The sequence below is a fragment of the Capsicum annuum genome, chromosome 1, assembly GCF_002878395.1.
Source record: "Capsicum annuum cultivar UCD-10X-F1 chromosome 1, UCD10Xv1.1, whole genome shotgun sequence".
Lineage (NCBI taxonomy): Eukaryota > Viridiplantae > Streptophyta > Magnoliopsida > Solanales > Solanaceae > Capsicum > Capsicum annuum.
The window spans coordinates 252,938,662-252,952,799 of NC_061111.1; the positions used below are offsets into that span (position 1 = coordinate 252,938,662).

A 14,138-nucleotide genomic window follows, 5' to 3' on the forward strand; every position below is an offset into this window, starting at 1 on the left:
CCACAAACTCGTAGAGTTACATAGACTATTTCAGAAAGACCCTCGGCTCGAATATCTCAATTGAGATTTGGGGAGGTTAGAGTGTACGTAGACCTTACCACTACCTCGTAGAGTAAAAAAGACTATTTCAGAAAGACCCTCGGCTCAAATATCACAATTGAGGTCAGGGATGGATAGAGTGTACGTAGACCTTACCATTACCTCATAGAGTTAAAGAGACTATTTCAGAAAGACCCTTGGCTCAAATATCACAATTGAGGTTTGCTAAAGATAGAGTGTACGTATACCTTACCACTACCTCGTAGTGTTAAAGAGACTGTTTCAGAAAGACCCTCGTCTCGAATACCACAATTGAGGTCTAGAGAGGGTAGAGTGTACGTAGAGCTTACCATTACCTCGTAGAGTTAAAGAGACTATTTCAAAAAAACCTAGGCTCGAATATCACAATTGAGGTTTGAGGAGGTTAGAGTATACGTAGACCTTACCACTACCTCGTAGAGTTAAAAAGCCTATTTCAAAAAGACGCTCGACTCAAATATCACAATTGAGGTCAGGGACGGATAGAGTGTATATATACCTTACCACTACCTCGTAGAGTTAAAGAGGTTATTTCAGAAAGACCCTCGGCTCGAATATCACAATTGAGGTCTAGAGAGGGTAGAGTGTATGTAGAGCGTACCACTACCTCGTAGAGTTAAAAATACTGTTTCAGAAAGACCCTCAACTCGAGTATAGCAATTGCAAGTGCAAAATGCCAATTTGTTCATGTTTTGTATGTTGAATTTGTTGAAAGATTTCAATATGTGTAAAGCAAGTTGGAAACTTGTAGTTGTACAAAATGAAAAGTATTAAAAACAAATTGTTTCATCTTTGATTTTTTTTCTTATGTCTTAATCTTAAGTTGAGTAATTATTTAGACATTCATTGACATCTTAAAATAACATATACTAAACAATAATGTGAAAATAAAAAAAAGTCAAAAAAGGTATCTTGTCCATAGAACTATATATGACACATCAATAGGCTATAGACCACAATTATATAATACTATATAGATTAAAAAGATTTGTATAATAAAATACCATAAGTCTTACGTTAACAATAAAATAATCACTCGAGGACTTTGTAAAACTTTGTAATTGAGTTTTGTTATTGAAGGATACATATTTTGTATTTGGAGAAATAGTTCATTAAAAATACTAAAAGAAATAATAATAAGTATATTATATATTTGTAAATCCTTCAAACTTTTTTTTTTACAAGTTATTCTGATCACCTGTCTTGATGAATCTTTCATATTAAAATTGTATTTCGATCATCTTTCTCCGATGAATCTTATACTGTATCAGCAAACTTTATGAGAATGCCCGAGCAGTCCATCTCTGACGATTAATGAATAATTTGAATTATTTTTCTTGTATATTTTTTATAAATCAACGTGTATATATATAGATGTACAAGGATCTGTTCGGAAAATATTTACTTACTTCAAAGGAACATATCCTAGATCAGAATCATGGAGAGTACTTCTTAATTATTTCTACAAACACAAAGCTAGGAGTTAACTTGTGGTTGGTTCGCCAAACCAATCAAATCCGCTCAATAGTCTACGGGGGCACTCCGGGCGATTTTTGCCCAAATCCAACACCGGGCTCCGGACCCACTCATCGAACTATGGGCTAACATCTATTGAAAGTCGCAAAAAATAGTTTGTTCACGTCGTTTCGTCCATTTGACTTGTAAAATGACCTCAATGACCCCGCCAAACCAACCAGATCCGCTCAACAGCCCGTCAGGGGGACTTCGGGTTATTTTCACCCAAATTCAGCTCCAGCCCCTGGACCCACTCATCAAATCATGGGCTAATACTTATCGAAAGTCACAAAAAATAGTTTGTTCACGTCGTTTCGTTCATTTGACTAGCAAAATGACCTCATTGACCCCGCCAAACCAACCAGATCCGCTCAACAGCCTGTCAAGGGGACTCCGAGCGATTTTCGCCCAAATTCGACATTGAGCCCCGAGCCCACCCATCGAAAGTCGCCAAAAATGGCTCGTTCGCGCCATTTCGCATGTTTGACTAACAAAATAGCCCCAACGGCCTCGCCGAACCAACCAAATTCGCTCAACAGCGCACCGGGAGGACTCCGAGCGATTTTCATCGAGAAATTAAAGTACCAAAAAGAACACACAAAGATGAGACTTAGTATTCAATAAAGTGGGTTGAGAACCTGAGGTATCAGATTCAAATTTCAACAGAGATAAAAAAAACGCTAGGCGATTCTTTCTATCCGTCCCAGTCTTGATGGACAGAAATACCTAAATATCTATTGTTCGTAAGAGGTTAAAAAATATTCCATAAATATAATCAAAATACATGAAATCTGACTCAAACACCACGAATATCTAAAAGAGGGAAAAAAACTTTTTTTTTTTTTTTTTTGCTTTTCCAACACAACTTAAATGTTGTTAGGTGTGCTACTAATTAATATTTTTGACAAAAATCTTTTGCAGAGATTTAATTTATGACAATAAAAGCGACAGATCACCAACATTATTATTTATTATCATCCACTTTTTTTCCATTTTATTTGTACTTTCATTTTCTATTTAATTTTTAAGAAAATCTAGAAATGTCCATTTATAAATTAATAATATTAGGTATGAATTTTTGCTCCAAAGTTATTGAACAATTATGATAACCGTCAAAGTTTGAGGCGTGTTAAAGATACTAATAATTTATGAAACAAAATAAATTGCTAATGCGAAGTTCAAATCTTTTTTATTTACTGAATTCTGAATAAATTACTTATATATATAAAATAATTTTATTTTGTTTTATGTAAATAAAGAAGTTGAATAAATCTATTAAATTTTATCGAAAGTAACTATATGGTGTGACTCTGCTTGATATAAAATTGTAACAATTGTGTTTCTATATTGGGGTAAAAATTAAAATTAATATTTGTAGGCTCAAAAGTTAGGTATATGAGATGTTAGAATAGTTGGCTTGTCCTAATAAAACGAAACAAGAAATTAAATAGTCAATGGAAGATAAGACAAAAATAATAATAATCTCTTATTTCAATTTATTTATTGTACTTCTCATTTTAGACAATTTAAAAAAGATTTTTTTTCAGAAACTTTTTAATTTCAATCTTTCACGTGACATATTTAAGATCACGTGATTAATAAATATTTTGTTACATTTCATATATCTTTAGTGCAAGATTATAAAATTAAAAAATTTTCTTTATTTCTCGAACTCCGTTAAAACCAGAGAAAAAATTAAAACATATAGAGTATTAGATTAAAAAAAAAAGATATTTTCTTGCAAAAAATTGACTTATTTAATCATAGTAAAATCAAAATTAATGATAAAGTCAGCGAAGTTTACATGATATTCTACCTTTGCTTACTCGCAATCCAGAGTAAAATCGAGCCTCGCGTGTATTTTACCATAAATAAATAAAGTAGGAATTTTCATAATTAACGAGGAACACCTTTTGTTTTTTTTACTATTCATGTTATGTTCGATAAAAGTATATTATTTTGTCTTGTCACCATAAATACGAGATAAGCATTCAATACTGTCTCAACTATGGCTAAAGTTGCTACGACACATTTCAATTTCACAGAAGTCCTATTATCCCCTAAATTCAATTTTCAGCATATTTTTGTCATCCTTTTTGTGCAGACGTGACACCTTTATTACTTAAAATAAGACTCACATCAAAGTAGGTAAAACGTCAGCTAAAAAGATTGTCAAAAATAGGCTAAATTTTAGTTCAGGGAGGTAATAGGACCCCCGTAAAGTTGGAGCGTATCGTAACAAATTTGATCATAGTTCAGAAAGGTACTAAATGCTTTACTCCATAAATAAAGGGAAAAAATCAAGACTAATCATTTACTAGTTATTTTTTTCTATTTGTAAACTCAATTTTTAGCGTATTTTTGTCACTCTTTTATGCTGATGTGACACTTTTATTACATAAAATGAGACTCACACCAAAGGTTTCATGTCAGCTAAAAAGGTTGACAAAAGGTGTCACGTCAGCTAAAAAGGGTGTCAAAAATACGCTAAAGTTTAGTTCAGGGAGGTAATAGAACCCTCGTAAAGTTGGAGCGTGTCGTAACAAATTTGATCATAGTTCAGAGGGTACTAAATGTTTTACTCCATAAATAGAGAAAAAAATCAAGACTAATCATTTATTAGTTATTTTTTTCTATTTGTAAACTCAATTTTTAGTGTATTTTTGTCGCCCTTTTGTGCTGACGTGATACTTTTATTACATAAAATGAAACCCACGTCAAAGATTTCATGTCAACTAAAAAGGTTGACAAAAATACGCTAAAGTTTAGTTTAGAGAGGTAATAAGACCCCGTAAAATTGAAGCGCGTCGTAACAAATCTGATCATAGTTCAGAGGAGTACGAGATGCTATACTCCATAAATAAAGGAAAAAATCAAGACTAATTATTTACTAGTTATTTTTGTCTATTTGTGGGGTGGGGTGGGGAGTGGAGGTGGTCCAAATTTCCCTATATAAACCCTAACAATATTACACAAACTACCTTCAAATTTTTTTATTTTTTTTAAAAAAAAACACTATGGCAACTTGCAATGGAAATGGAGCACCAAAATTTTCCTCAAAATTACAAGTTGAAGCAATTCAAACAGTAATACCAATGAAGATAACTGATCCACGTTTATCGAGGCGAGTCGTTTTACCTGATACGTTTCACTCAGGCGATTTACAAAGGCGATTCCATATGGTTTTGTATTATAACAAAGCGTCAGAGACGGATTCAGGATGGATAGTTGCTGGTTGGTTTAAAGAGTCATTAGGAAGTGCAATAGTTGAAAATCCAATATTTGCTGGAAGATTAAGAAAATTAGAGGATGATAATATTAATAATAATGGAAAATTTGAATTAGTTTCGAATGATTCTGGTGTTAGAATGATGGAAGCTAATTATCCAAAGAATATGGATGATTTTATTGATTATAAGAAGGTGGAAAATGTTGAAAATGAACTTGTTTATTGGGAAGATATTCATGAAATTAGTCCTCAATTTTCTCCACTTTTCTATGTCCAGGTATGTCCAAGAACAAACTTTTTTTTTAACAAAAGAAATTATTATTCGATGTTGGATATCTGTATTAGAGTCTGAGTAATCAGAATTTGCATTGGGTAGGGTTCATTCAGGGGTAGCGGGTTCTATCAAGGATTTTTTTATATTCAGGACTCGAACTCGTGACTCTAGTTAAGGAAGGAGCAGTCATATCCACTGCACCACATCTTTTGGTGGTATCCAAGGACAAACTTAGTAGTATAATAATAGCGTTTAAGTTTTATTTACCATTGGCGTTCAAAATATTTTATATTATTAGATAAATTTGATAGATTACCCTATTTTCTATATAAAAATTTAAAAAAAAATTGCGCAACAAGTTAAGTATAGTGTAGAATATTTTGTACACGACAATGCATAACAAGGACAGAGCTAACTAATAGTCAGCGGAAAATTCTTTTGTTCACATTTTTTTATTTTAAATCTCCTTAATTAAGATGTTGGTTCCGCTACTGATGCACAAAACTTAAATTCATAATTATAATAATGATTCTTATTTATGTAACTCAAATTTAAATAACTACTAACAAGGGTGGATAGAATTTATCTATCCTTAATTAAATATTTTTGGTTCGAATTTTGATATGAAAAGAATTATATTAGGAAACGCTTTCCTCTTAAATGAGATTTTACATGCCAAGAATTTAAATTAGTCAGAATTACAGTATGTATACCATATACAAAAGTGGAAAAAGAAAATAAAAATAAAACCATTTTGCTAACTATTTAGGTTTATTTGAGAGATATTTATGTTTAAAGATAAAATTTACTACTCTCTGTTTTAATTTGTTAGACATAGTTTGAATTGACTTATGATTTTTTAGAAAAAAATAAAGTTTTTTGAAATTTAAGAATTTAAATATATATCATGACATTAATATGACTGTAATACACTCGAAATTTATGGCTTGAAAAATACCATGACTTTATTATGGCCTGAAATATGTTATGACTTTTTGTGTGGTTATAAAAACTCTTTAGTAAGAAAAAAAAATAAGCTATTTATTTTTAAATTTAGAAGCGTGTCATTTTTTATGGAATGAACTAAAAAAACATGTGTCACAAAAATTAAAATAATATTTATTTTGCAAAACTTAGCACTTCCGAAGAGCCCAATAATTTAGTATAAAACTTACTCGTTCCTAGATTGATATATTATATGTTGAATCTTTTATTTTTTATTTTATATTTTAATATTTCTAAGTGAAATTCCTGATTCGACCATTGAATCTTTATGTCTTCAATCATTTGGAGTCTGAATTGTCTTTAACCATTTGGAGTTCGAAACACACTAGATTGATATATTATATGTTGAATTTTCTTTATTTTTTTAGATTTTAACATTTCTAACTGAAATTCTTTATTCGACCACTGAATCGTTATGTCTTCAATCATTTGGAGTCTGAATTGTCTTCAACCATTTGAAGTTCGAAACACACTAGATTGATTTATTATATGTTGAATCTTCTTTATTATTTTTTTTAATATTTTAACATTTCTAACTGAAATTCTTGATTTGACCACTGAATCTTCATGTCTTCAATCATTTGGAGTCCCGAAACACACTAGATTAATATATTATATGTTGAATCTTCTTTATTTTCTTTTTTATATTTTAACATTTCTAACTGAAATTCCTGGTTTGACCACTGAATCTTCATATCTTCAGTCCGAAACACACTAGATTGATATTATATATATATATATATATATATATATTTCTAACTGAAATTCCTGATTCAACCATCGAATCTTCACGTCTTCAATCATTTGGAGTCCGAAACACACTAGATTGATATATTATATATTGAATCTTCTTTATTTTTTTTTATATATTTTAACATTTCTAACTGAAATTCCTGGTTCGATCACTGAATCTTCATGTCTTCAACCATTTGGAGTCCGATACACACGAAATTGATATATTATACGTTGAATCTTCTTTATTTTTTTAACATTTTAACATTTCTAACTGAAATTCCTGGTTCGACCACTGAATCTTCATGTCTTCAACCATTTGGAGTTCGAAACACACTAAATTGATATATTATACGTTGAATCTTCTTTATTTTTTTAAATATATTTTAACATTTCTAACTGAAACTCCTGGGTCGACCACTGAATCTTCATGTCTTCAATCATTTGGAGTCCGAAACACACTAAATTGATATATTATATGTTGAATATTCTTTATTTTTTTTATATATATTTTAATATATCTAACTGAAATTCCTGAATCTTCATGTCTTCAATCATTTGGAGTCCGAACCACACTAGATTGATATATTATATGTTGAATCTTCTTTATTTTTTTTAATATTTTAACATTTTTAACTGAAATTCCTGGTTCGACCACTGAATCCTCATGTCTTCAATCATTTGGAGTCCTAAACTCACTAAATTGATATATTATATGTTGAATCTTCTTTATTTTTTAAATATATTTTAATATTTCTAACTGAAATTACTGGTTCGGCCATTGAATCTTCATGTCTTCAATCATTTGGAGTCCGAAACATACTAGATTGATATATTATATGTTGAATGTTCTTTATTTTTTTTTTTTATATTTTAATATTTTTAGATAAAAAATCCTGAATCGACCACTGAATCATGATGACAAATTTATTTTTCAGGTGACAAATTTCAAGTGTGGAGGATACTCAATTGGGATAAGTTGCAGCCTATTTCTAGCTGACCCTTTTGCCATGACAAGTTTTTTAAAATCTTGGTCCAATATTCACAACAATCTTGTTTCACAAATTGATGCACCAAAAATACCGTCATTTTATACACCAAATTTCACAAAAATTGGCTCTTCACAAAACCTATCTATTACTAGCCCAAAAACAAAAAAACAAATCACCAAAACTTTTATTTTCAAAAATTCCAAAATGAAATTAAACAACAATGAATCCCTAAAGAATCTTGCATCAAAATGTATTGGAGAAATTGAGAGCAAAATTGGTAAAAAAATTTCATCAAATTTTACTTTTTTGGTGAAGGAGAATTTTGAAAATATTAAGATGGAAAATTGTTCAAGAGAGGAGATAATTAAGAAGGAAAATGGATTATTATCTATAGTATTAGCAAATTGGGATGATTTGGGAGCTAATAAAGTGAGATTTATTGAAGGAAATAAAGCTATTCATATTTCTTATTGGATTATTAATGGAGAAAATAATCAAGATCTTGTGATGATTAGTCCAACTCATGATGAAGATAATCATGAATTAAACATTATAATTACAATCTCTAATTAAATTCTTGAGATTAAAGTTATAATGACAAAGTTATAATCATTTTTCCAACCCCACCAAGAAAAAAAGAAAAAAAATCTTGGGGTCCGATCCTTTTCTGAATTACACGTGATCATGAAATGTTTTGTGCATCGAGCTGCTCCGCATTTTATTTTGGATTTGTGGTGGAATTGGTTCTCTTTTAACTTGTTGTTTAAGGGAATTGTTGTACTATTTTTATTTATTTTATATATATTGTATTCTTGGAAATGAAAATTAGCTTTTGTTTGTTTTTGGATTCTTAAGCTTTTGTAAAATTGTATCTTAATTTATGCAATAATGTACTGTATAGCAATATAATGTTATATAAACAAAGAAGCTATCATAATGCAATTTTTTACATATAAGGAGAGTTTGATCCTTAAGAAATTATATATAATTAATGTGAGAAAGTGAGTACTTTATTTAAAAATATATGATATTTTTGTATAATTTTTGGTTTTGTTTATGGACAAAGGCGATACAAATAATATATGAATCTCAAAAAGAATTTGATTCTGATTCGAAGAAAAATGTTGATGGAAGTGAACAAGAAGTAAAAGTGATTGTTCATTCTAATTCTTATTAGATTCTAGTCTTCATTTGCTAATCTTCTATTATGTAAAATTTAGTAAAATTATAGCTAATAATGATGGTGACTGACGATGACAATTGACTATATATATAAATAATGTTTAGTAGTAATAATAATCAATTATTGATAACGGTGATGATTGTGGCCATTATGTATAATGATTATAAATGATCGCTAGTGATGATAACAATAGTGACTATGACAGAGAATGATGATTGTGAATGCTACGTGTAGATGATGGCAGTAGATAATAATGGACGTGGACGATGACGAATAGACTATGAACACATGTAATTAACCATTAAGTAGTCGTTTAATTGGGAAAAATTATTTTGAAATTAATTATCCATTTTTAAGATGAGATAAAAATAACACTATAATTTCGGAATAACTAATCTCAGAGTGAGTTATCTCAACCAAACATGGAATAAATTCATCATAAAGTTAATCTCGAAATTAGCAGGGGCGACCTAGGTTGAAAATTGTAATACTCCGACACCTATTAAATTCGATCAGAAATAAAGAAGATATAAATAATATACGAATCTCAAAAAGAGTTTGATCCTGACTCGAAAATGAATGTTGATAGAGGTAAACAAGAAGTAAAAGTGACTGTTAATTCTAATTCTTAATTGATTCTTGTCTTCATTTGCTAATTTTCTAATATATAAAACTAATGATGATGACCGATGATGATAATTGGTGATATATAGTGGTGATTATTGTTAGTGATTGATGGTAATAATTATAAGTGATGACTAACAGTAATAATAATTAATTATTGACGACAGTGATGATTGTGGCCCTTACGTATAATGATGATTATAAATTATGGCTAGTAGTAATAACAATAGTGACTATGACGGAGAATGATGATTGTGAATGCTACGTGATAGATGATGGCAATTGATAATAGTGGACGTGGATGAATAGACTATGAACATATGTAATTAATCATTAAGGAGTCGTTTAATTGAGAAAAAGTTATTTCGAGATTAGTTATCCACCCTCAAAATGGGATCAAAATAACTTTATAATTTCGAAATAACTAATTGCAAAGTGAGTTATCCCAATCAAACATGAAATAAATTCATCGTAAAGTTAATATTCTAGAAATTAGCAGAGACGGACCTAGGTTAAAAATTGTAATACTCCGACATCCGTTAAATTCGGTCCAGAAAGGTACAATTATATAACAAATGTATGAAAATTGATATAAGATGGAAAAAGACACTTGTGAAATCAAGAAGATAGCTGAGTGCTCCGATTTTCATGCGGAACCTTATGACTTTGGGTGTTAATATATGTGTTTGAACCTTTCGAGCACCCACGACTCCTAAATCCTGAGTCCGTCATTGAAAATTAGTTATCTCTTATCCTTAGTACCAAATGATCCCTAAGGATCGTTTGGTGTGAGGTATAAAGAATAAATAGTTCCGAGATAAGATGAAGGACTATTTCATCCATGTTTGATAAGATGAAGGACTATTTCATCCATGTTTGATAAGATGAAGGACTATTTCATCCTTATTTGATGTGAGGTATTAGTTAGTATCGAAATTATTTATCCCACCATTTATATCATAGTGATGGGATAAGTTAGGACATATATATAGTGGAATAACTAATTTCGAGATTAATTATCTCAGGATAATCCTTTCTCAACCAAACGACCTTATTGGGAAAGAATTATTCCAAAATTATTCGAAATTAGTTATCCCACCATGTATATGTGATAACTTCTCCCATTACTGTGGTGTAAATGGTGGAATAAGTAATTTCGATACTAACTAATATCTCCAATCAAACATAAAATAAAATAATCTTTCATTTTTATCTCAAAATTATTTATCTCTTGTACCTCACACCACCACCACCATCAACATACCCAGTATAATCTCATAAGGTAGGGTCTGGGAGGGTAAGTGTACGCAGTCCATATGCCACGACCTCAGATGAAGTAGAGAGACTGTTTAGAATAAACTCCTGGTTCAAAATAGATAACAGTATAACCAACCAACCAACAGAAAACAGAAAAAGCACACAATGAAAATGAGATAACATACCGCTAGATAATAATGAAAACAAAACACCCACAAGGTAATACTATAAACTATCTATTCAAAATCGAAAACGCCATCGAAACAAGCAACTATATGCGTAGATACAAATAAAAACACTCCTACCCACTAACCCACTATACAAATCCTCATCCTCTATACCTTTATATTGAGGATTTATGTCCTCACGCCAAACGACCCCTAAATGTCGTTTGGTGTGAGGTATAAGAGAAGTAATTTTGGGATAAAATGAGGGATTATTTTATTCCATATTTGATTGGTGGTATTAGTCAATACCGAGATAACTTATCCTACCATTTACACCATAGTGATGATGAGATAAGTTATCCCATACACATGATGGAATAAGTTATTTCGATTAATCTTAGCATAACTAATTCCGAAATTAATTATTCCGGAAAACTATTTCCCAACCAAACGAAACCTAAATATACTAGTATCATTTGATGGTGTTAAAATCCAGTTGTATAGACAGATCAGCTATCCCCACTCCCACTAAACTTCCCCTTTTGACTCGGGACTTTCTCTTTCTCTCTCCTCCACGTGGCACCTCTCTCTATATATATTCTCCCACATCCCTATATTTTTCATTTTTCCCTCTCTCTATCCCCCAAATTTTCAGGTAATGCATTTTTTCTTCATTCAAATTTCTACCTAAATTTGACTCGAATTGTGCGAAAACTGGCTCGAACATTACAGTGATTTGTTTGTAGTTTTTTTTTTAGTAATTGATATGACTAGCTATGAAAAAATTCGATTTTTTTTCTCATTTTATGCTCGGAATTTTGAATTTTTGAGGTAGTCCATTTTTTTCATTAAATTTGACTCGAGTTGCGCGAAAGCTGGTTCGAACATCGCAATGATTTATTTGTAGTAATTGATATGATTAACTATGAAAAATTTTGATTTTTTTGTCATTTTCTGCTCGGAATTTTGAAACTTTGAGTTAAGACAATTTTTTTTGTGTGTGGTTGATATATGTTTTGTTCGTTTTGAGAGGCATTGTTGTGATTTGTTTGTAGTAATTGGTGCGATTAACTATGAAAATTTTCGATTTTTTTCTCATTTTTTGCTCGGAATTTTGAATTTTTGAGGTAAAGCATTTTTTTTGGCGATTGATATATGTTTTGTTCGTTTTGAGATGCATTTTTGAGTCGAGGTGCACGAAAGTTGGCCAAGACACCACGGTTATATAAAAGAAAGATGCATTGTTGTGATTTATTTGTAGATTTTTTGTAGTAATTGAATTGATTTACTGCGGAAAATTTCAATTTTTTTTCTCACTTTCTGCTTGGAATTTTTAATTTTGAGGTAATGCATTTTTTTTCACTTTCTGAATTTCATTCAAACTTCTCTGTAAGTTTTGATTTTCAGTTTTTTTCCTCCGATCAGCAGTTCTCGTTCAATTAAGGTCGTATTTTCCTGTTTAATTATCGTCACTATTATTATTATTATTATTATTTTGGCGATTGATTTGAGATGCATTGTTGTGAGTAATATAGGTGCTCGGGTTTGTGATTTGATTATAGATATTTCGTAGTAATTGATTTGATTCACTATGGAAAATTTTGATTTTTTTTTTTCTCTTTTTATGTTTTCTTTGTAGTGATTGATATGTTTTTTTGTTTGTTCTAGATGCATTGTTGTGATTAGTGAAGGTGTTAGGATTTGTGATTTGGTTATATATTTTTAGTATTAATTGATTTGGTTGAGTGATTGATTGATCAGGTTTCTGTTTCTCAACGGAAAAGTTCAACTTTTTTTCCATGTTAGATTTCTTAGATGGTCTCTCAACTATTAGTTAGTATCTGAAAGACAGTTTCCTTGTTGAGAAAAAGTGACTTTATGAGATAAAAATAACTATTGATTGAGTGATCACGAAAGGTAAAAGGGGATAAAGGAACCGTGTGTTAATTGCCCTGTAAATATGAGTTGTCTTCCTCCATATGTAGAAAGGAAATAAATAAATCAATTAAATTACGGGATGCTTCATGAAGTGCTTGTTAAACTTTGCATTTGTCCATGTTTCGATAAAAAGCATCTCTTGTTTTTCATTTCCATTCCCATATGAGAAATCAACACATTTTTCTCTCTTTTTCTGCTTGTAATATTGAATTGAGGTGATGCATTTTCAACTACGAAGTTTCACTAGAAAGTTGGGCGTGTTTGATTTGTATTCCTCCTTACACCGTTCTCTGATCGTCTGATTTCTTTTCTCTTTATTTGTTTGTGTTTTTCGTTCGTGTCGCGATTGATAAATGTTTTGTTCGTTTTGAGATGTGTTGTTTTGATTAAGCATATGAGATAGAATTTGTGATTGATTCGATCTAATTTGATGTGATTAATCAGGTTTTGGTTTCATTACGGAAATTTCAATTTTTTTTCTCAGCTCGGAATAGCTAAGTGAGTTTTGAGGTAATGCATTGTTTCCCTTATGACATTCCATGATCGTCAGTTTTTTTGTTTACTTAAGGTCCACTTTTGTCTTGTTTTATGTGTTTTGTTTGATTGATATATGTTTGCTCGTTTTTGAGATGCATTGTTGTGATTAACCTTGGTGCTACAGTTTGTGATTTGGTTATAGGTTTTTCGTTGTGATTGATTTGATTTGAGTGATTGGTCAGGTTTCGGTTTTCACCATGAGTGCTGGTGCTACCAACCAGTTGATATCTGTTAGTCCTCCGGAGCTCAAATTCCAATGTAACCTCTCTCTCTCTCTCTCTTTCATTGTCCATTTGTCGTTAAGATGATTTGAATGTACAAGAATTTCTATTTACAGATCTTATTGTGTGGGTTTGCGATTTAAGATGTGTAATTAGACGAAACGAACTAGAAAAGGGCGAAAAGATTTTGCTTTCGGTTGTAGTTTCTCAACATTGACCAGAAAATGAGTTTTTTGGACAACTTATGAGAAAATCTTTTCAAACATAGTTTTCACCAATTTTTGTGTTGTAGTTTGATTGGGAACGGAGTTTAAAACCACTCTCAAACTGATAAAAGAATTTTTTTTTTTTTTTTGCAAAATCTTCTTGTAGAAGCTTAGAAACTA

At 30.7% G+C, this 14,138-nt stretch overlaps 1 protein-coding gene and 1 long non-coding RNA gene across 2 annotated transcripts; both read left to right on the top strand.

Moving 5' to 3' along the window:
• The first annotated feature begins 4,573 nt into the window (after positions 1 to 4,573).
• LOC107850883 (hydroxycinnamoyltransferase) lies at positions 4,574 to 8,664 on the top strand. The gene is made up of 2 exons (XM_016695685.2): positions 4,574 to 5,099; positions 7,772 to 8,664. The coding sequence occupies exons 1-2, from the start codon at positions 4,611 to 4,613 to the stop codon at positions 8,396 to 8,398; spliced, it is 1,116 nt and encodes a 371-aa protein (XP_016551171.2). The 5' UTR covers positions 4,574 to 4,610; the 3' UTR covers positions 8,399 to 8,664.
• Positions 8,665 to 11,618: 2,954 nt separating this feature from the next.
• On the top strand, positions 11,619 to 14,092 carry LOC124889796. Its single transcript, XR_007048689.1, has 3 exons — positions 11,619 to 11,711; positions 13,439 to 13,504; positions 13,714 to 14,092. It is a non-coding gene; the product is annotated as an uncharacterized LOC124889796 (long non-coding RNA).
• The last annotated feature ends 46 nt before the right edge of the window (positions 14,093 to 14,138 follow it).